The sequence below is a fragment of the Trichechus manatus genome, unplaced genomic scaffold (assembly GCF_000243295.1).
Source record: "Trichechus manatus latirostris isolate Lorelei unplaced genomic scaffold, TriManLat1.0 scaffold00069, whole genome shotgun sequence".
NCBI classification, from domain to species: Eukaryota; Metazoa; Chordata; class Mammalia; order Sirenia; family Trichechidae; genus Trichechus; species Trichechus manatus.
This window is the reverse complement of record NW_004444005.1, coordinates 8,704,205-8,710,418: the sequence shown is the minus strand read 5'-3', so window position 1 is coordinate 8,710,418 and position 6,214 is coordinate 8,704,205. Positions and strand designations below refer to the sequence as shown.

General features: G+C 62.7%; 1 protein-coding gene across 1 annotated transcript in view; it reads left to right on the top strand.

Moving 5' to 3' along the window:
- CELSR1 (cadherin EGF LAG seven-pass G-type receptor 1) overlaps positions 1-6,214 on the top strand; it is a 194,138-nt gene that overhangs the window by 7,774 nt on the left and 180,150 nt on the right. The window contains exon 5 of the mRNA XM_004380065.1: positions 8-3,142. Within this exon, the coding sequence (XP_004380122.1) occupies positions 8-3,142 (3,135 nt within the window). The remainder of the gene's footprint in view (positions 1-7; positions 3,143-6,214) is intronic.

Sequence of the window (6,214 nt, the reverse complement as noted above, 5' to 3'; positions counted from 1 at the left end):
CTGCAAGCGCGGGCCCTGCTCTCGGTGCCCGGACTTGGCTCCGCGCTCTGCTTCCCGGGCCTCGGCGGGGCCACGCTGCGCTGGGTCCGCACCGCCCTCACCACCTTCCCTGCCTGCCGCTGCCAGGCGCGCCCCGGGCCCCGCTGCCCGCGCCGTCCTGTCTGCCTGCGCTTGATGTGCGCCCTGGGGCGCGCTGCCGGCGCCGTCTCGTTGGGGCTGGCGCTAGAGGCGGCCGCCGGGAAGCCCTCGTCTCCGTCGCCGCCAAGCCTGCCCCGTGCTGGGGCGGGGGCGGCGCGGCGGGCCCGACGGGGAGCGGGCGGCAGCGCGAGCCCGCAGTTTCCGCTGCCTAGCTACCAGGTGTCCGTTCCCGAGAACGAGCCGGCGGGCACGGCGGTCATCGAGCTGCACGCGCTGGACCCTGACGAGGGCGAGGCAGGGCGCCTGAGCTACCAGATGGAGGCGCTGTTTGACGAGCGCTCCAACGGCTACTTTCTCATTGATGCCGCCACGGGCGCGGTGAGCACGGCCCGCGCGCTGGACCGCGAGACCAAGGACACGCACGTGCTTAAGGTGAGCGCTGTGGACCATGGCTCGCCGCGGCGCTCGGCCGCTACCTACCTCACCGTCACGGTCAGCGACACCAACGACCACAGCCCGGTCTTTGAGCAATCTGAATACCGTGAGCGCGTGCGCGAGAACCTCGAGGTGGGCTACGAGGTGCTGACCATCCGCGCCACCGACGGGGACGCGCCCTCCAATGCCAACATGCGCTACCGCCTGCTGGAGGGCGCAGGCGGCGTCTTTGAGATCGACCCACGCTCTGGCGTGGTGCGCACGCGGGCTCCGGTGGATCGGGAGCAGGCGGCCGAGTACCAGTTGCTGGTAGAAGCCAACGACCAGGGCCGCAACCCGGGCCCGCTCAGTGCCACGGCCACCGTTCACATCACTGTGGAGGACGAGAACGACAACTATCCGCAGTTCAGTGAGAAGCGCTACATGGTCCAGGTGCCCGAGGACGTGGCGGTCAACACGCCGGTGCTGCGCGTGCAGGCCACGGACCAGGACCGGGGCCAGAACGCAGCCATCCACTACAGCATCATCAGCGGGAACCTGAAGGGGCAGTTCCACCTGCACTCCCTGAGCGGGAGCCTGGACGTCATCAACCCGCTGGACTTCGAGGCCGTCCGCGAGTACACGCTGCGCATGAAGGCCCAGGATGGGGGCCGGCCTCCGCTCATCAACTCCTCGGGGCTGGTGGCCGTGCAGGTGCTGGACGTGAACGACAATGCACCCATCTTCGTGAGCAGCCCCTTCCAGGCCGCCGTGCTGGAGAACGTGCCCCTGGGCCACTCGGTGCTGCACATCCAGGCGGTGGACGCGGACGCGGGTGAAAACGCCCGTCTGCGCTACCGCCTGGTGGACACGGCCGGTGCGGGAGGCGGTGGTGCTGGGCCTGAGGACCCCGCCCCCGGCCCGGACTTCCCCTTCCAGATCCACAACAGCACGGGGTGGATCACAGTGTGCGCAGAGCTGGACCGCGAGGAGGTGGAGCATTACAGCTTTGGGGTGGAGGCGGTGGACCATGGCTCACCGCCCATGAGCTCCTCGGCCAGCGTGTCCATCACGGTGCTGGACGTCAACGACAATGACCCGGTATTCACACGGCCTGTGTACGAGCTGCGTCTGAATGAGGACGCGGCGGTGGGCAGCAGCGTTCTCACCCTGCAGGCCCGGGACCGGGACGCCCACAGCGTGATCACCTACCAGCTCACTGGGGGCAACACCCGGAACCGCTTCGCCCTCAGCAGCCAGAGCGGCGGCGGCCTCATCACCCTGGCCCTGCCGCTGGACTACAAACAGGAACGGCAGTACGTGCTGGCGGTGACCGCATCTGACGGCACCCGCTCGCACACGGTCCAGGTCTTCGTCAACGTCACTGACGCCAACACCCACCGGCCCGTCTTCCAGAGCTCCCACTACACGGTCAGCGTCAGCGAGGACCGGCCCGTGGGTACCTCCATTGCCACCATCAGTGCCACCGACGAGGACACGGGGGAGAACGCCCGCATCACCTATGTGCTGGCGGACCCCGTGCCACAGTTTCGCATCCATCCCAGCACGGGCACCATCTACACCCTGATGGAGCTGGACTACGAGGACCAGGCCGCCTACACGCTGGCCGTCACTGCTCAGGACAATGGCATCCCTCAGAAGTCCGACACCACCTCCCTGGAGATCCTCATCCTGGACGCCAATGACAACGCACCCCGCTTCCTGCGTGACTTCTACCAGGGCTCCGTCTTCGAGGATGCGCCGCCGTCCACCAGCGTGCTCCAGCTCTCTGCCACCGATCGGGACTCGGGCCCCAACGGCCGTCTGCTGTACACCTTTCAGGGTGGGGACGACGGTGACGGGGACTTCTACGTCGAGCCCACGTCTGGCGTGATCCGCACCCAGCGCCGGCTGGACCGGGAGAACGTGGCTGTGTACAGCCTCCGGGCTCTGGCTGTGGACCGGGGCAGCCCAGCACCCCTGAGTGCCTCGGTGGAGATCCAGGTGACCGTCCTGGACATCAATGACAACCCCCCGGTGTTTGAGAGGGACGAGCTGGAGCTCTTTGTGGAGGAGAACAGCCCGGTGGGGTCGGTGGTGGCGAGGATCCGTGCCAATGACCCCGACGAAGGCCCCAACGCCCAGATCATGTATCAGATCGTGGAAGGCAACGTGCCCGAGGTCTTCCAGCTGGACCTGCTCAGCGGGGACCTGCGCGCCCTGGTTGAGCTGGACTTTGAGGTCCAGCGAGAGTACGTGCTGGTGGTGCAGGCCACGTCCGCCCCGCTGGTGAGCCGGGCCACCGTGCACGTCCGTCTGCTGGACCAGAACGACAACCCGCCGGTGCTGCCCGACTTCCAGATTCTCTTTAACAACTACGTCACCAACAAGTCCAACAGCTTCCCCAACGGCGTCATCGGCCGCATCCCGGCCCGTGACCCCGACCTCTCCGACAGCCTCAATTACACTTTCCTGCAGGGTAACGAGCTGAGGCTGCTGCTGCTTGACCCGGCCACGGGCGAGCTGCAGCTCAGCCGCGATCTGGACAACAACCGGCCGCTGGAGGCGCTCATGGAGGTGGCCGTGTCAGGTGAGCGGTCGGGGCAGGAGGAGCTGCTCTGTGGGGACGTGCAGGGGCCCCACCCGGCGTGCTGGGGCGCATCCCGACAGGGCCCGGCAGTTCTCTGGGGACTTGAGCTCCGCATGGTGCCCGGAGTACCCCCCGCCCGGGGCCTGGCAGGTGGGAGAGGCCTACGCTGCTTCATGAGCGTTTTGGCTGGGAGCAGGCGTGGGCTTTTTCAAGTTCAAGGCCTCGGCTCCTTGGCGCTTTTCTCAGCAGGCCGGTGGCTCCTGTGTCCTGCTGTTAAAACCTGGCCTCCGGGGTGATGGGCCGTCTGGTTTGACTGGCAAGTCTCCCAGCCACATGAGAAGATCAAAGGTCACTGTCCACCCCACGTGCCAATTAGTTTTCGGGTGGGACCATTGGAAATTGCCGGACGGGTCCCTGAGTCACCCTGTAATGCAGCCGCGGCTCTCAGGGACTTCTTCGGTCTCGCTTTTCTGTCTCCTGCAGATAATAACAGTCGGGTTTACGTGCGCTTGCTTTGTGTGGAAAGCAGAGCCTCGTTTGATCTTGGCTGTGGCGCTTGCACATGGGCTTATAATTTGGGTGTTACTTAAGAGACCTGCCCAGGTTGGTGGTGGAGTCGGTGTGGGAACCCTCCTCGCCCGGCCCTGGGGCTGGAGGTGAGCAGCCGGGGAGGAGAGCTTGGCTGGGCCAGCCGAACACTTGGAGACAGAACAGTGCCCACACCAAAGCCCCAGTGGGCCTGCAGTGCTCGGGGGTGGGGATTGCAAGGCATGGAAGAGAGCGAAGGATTTCGGGGTGCAATAAAGGGCCCCCAGCACCTCTCTGGGAGGGTCTGCTTGCCCCTCCACCCAGGGGTGTGAGCCACTGGGGCAGGTGGGCGACCTTAGCAATGAGACCAAAACATCCCCCAGAACAAGCTCAGGTCTGTGGTGGTTGGAGCCAGTGTTAAAGATGAGTTCTTTAAACCAGAAATGATCACCATACTGTATCTCCAGGGAGCTCTGGAAGAATTGACAAAGTTTTTTGAATTACTTTGTTTCCATAGCTGGCTGAAATTCCTTCTTTCTGAGGGTTGGGTAGCGAACAGGTTCCAGTTGTGGCTGTTTGCTCATGAGATCTGGAGCTTCTGGGCCCCACTTGGAAGTGTTGCAATATGTCAGCATAGATTTGGCGGCATCGTCTCTCCGCAGGGGAACATTTTCGGTTTCGGGAGGTGGTGAGCATGTATGGGGAATACGGAAGAGGCCCTTAGCCGGAGGTGCCGACCAGCGTCACGGCCACTCAGAGCAATGCCCTAGTAAAAATAAAAGTTACAGATGGCACAAGACAGTTTCTATCCTAAATTCCCACTTGCGTTTTCTTACCCTTTTTTTTTTTCCCCAATTCTATTCTACTTCTGCAGCAGTCTTTTCCTTTCCTTGATAAAATGTAGTGGGAGCTTTGGCCAGTGTAAAAATAGTTTGGCAGAATAATAGGGTTTTGATTTTATGTGGAGATGGTGCTTTTAGTGGGAACGAGTCCTCCCCGGAAGCAGGGATGTTGTGTGACTTGAGCATGAGGAATGTGGACGGCCATCCTGGTGGGCCCACAGGGGGGACCACAGTCGGAGGAGGGTCGGGGGCTCCACGTCAAGTAGTAAACTGTCTCAGTGATCCAGCCCCTGGCTCTGCATCCTTTGCCAGCACACTCTTATAAGAACCAGACACTGGGGCCTCGTGTGTCCGTCCCCCCAGATAGCAACGATGACCTTTTCCTGGGTTCTTAGGGGGTATCAGTCCGTTTTCTACCTTGTTTTTATGCTGTCGTTTATTTCTCCGGGAACTGTGAGGGGGAGTGGTGGTAAGCTGCTGCTGCCGTTTTACAGATGACGAAACTGAGGCTCAGAGCCGTTGAGTGACTTTCTCAGTGCCACACAGGATTACAGCCCTAGGGGTGCTGGAGGGAACAACGGGGCTGTCTGTTAGGTTTTATGGGAGTGATTCCAGGAAAGGCTGTGTGCCTGTAGTGGAGGAGCCTGTTGAGGATGGTGCTTCTGGGGGCAGTGCACCTGGGGGCGGTGCACCTGAGTGTGGTGTACCTGAGTAGGTTACACCTGGGGGGTGGTGTACCAGGGTAGGTTACACCTGGGGGTGGTGTACCTGGGTAGGTTACACCTGGGGGCGGTGCACCTGGGGGCAGTGCACCTGGGGGTGGTGTACCTAGGTGGGTGCACCTGGGGGTGGTATACTTGGGTAGGTTGCATCTGGGGGCGGTGTACCTGAGTAGGTTGCACCTGGGGGCGGTGTACCTGGGTAGGTTGCACCTGGGGGCAGTGCACCTGGGGGAGCTATATCTGGGTGTGGTGTACCTGGGTAGGTGCACCTGGGGGTGATGTACCTGGGTAGGTTGCACCTGGGGGCAGCACACCTGGGGGCAGTGCACCTGGGAGAGCTACACCTGGGGGTGGTGTACCTGGGTAGGTGCACCTGGGGGTGGTATACTTGGGTAGGTTGCACCTGGGGGTGGTACTCCTGGGGGTGATGTACCTGGGTAGGTTGCACCTGGAGGCGGCTCACCTGGGGGAGCTACACCTGGGGGTGGTATACCTGCTTAGGTTGGGGGCAGTGCACCTGGGGGAGCTACATCTGGGGGCAGTGCACTTGAGGGTGGTGTACCTGAGTAGGTGCACCTGGGGGTGGTGTACTTGAGTAGGTGCACCTGGGGGTGGTATATCTGGGTAGGTTGCACCTGGGGGCAGTGCACCTGGGGGCAGTGTACCTGGGGGAGCTACACCTGGGGGTGGTGTACCTGGGTAGGTGCACCTGGGGGCAGTGCATCTGGGGGAGCTACACCTGGGGGTGATGTACCTGGGTAGATTGCACCTGGGGGTGCTGCACCTGGGAGAGATACACCTGGGGGCAGTGCACCTGGGGGAGCTACACCTGGGGGTGGTGTACCTGGGTAGGTGCAACTGGGGGCAGTGTACCTGGGGGAGCTACACCTGGGGGTGGTGTACCTGGGTAGGTTGCACCTGGGGGCAGTGCACCTGGGGGTGGTATACTTGAGTAGTTTGCACCTGGGGGTGGTGTACCT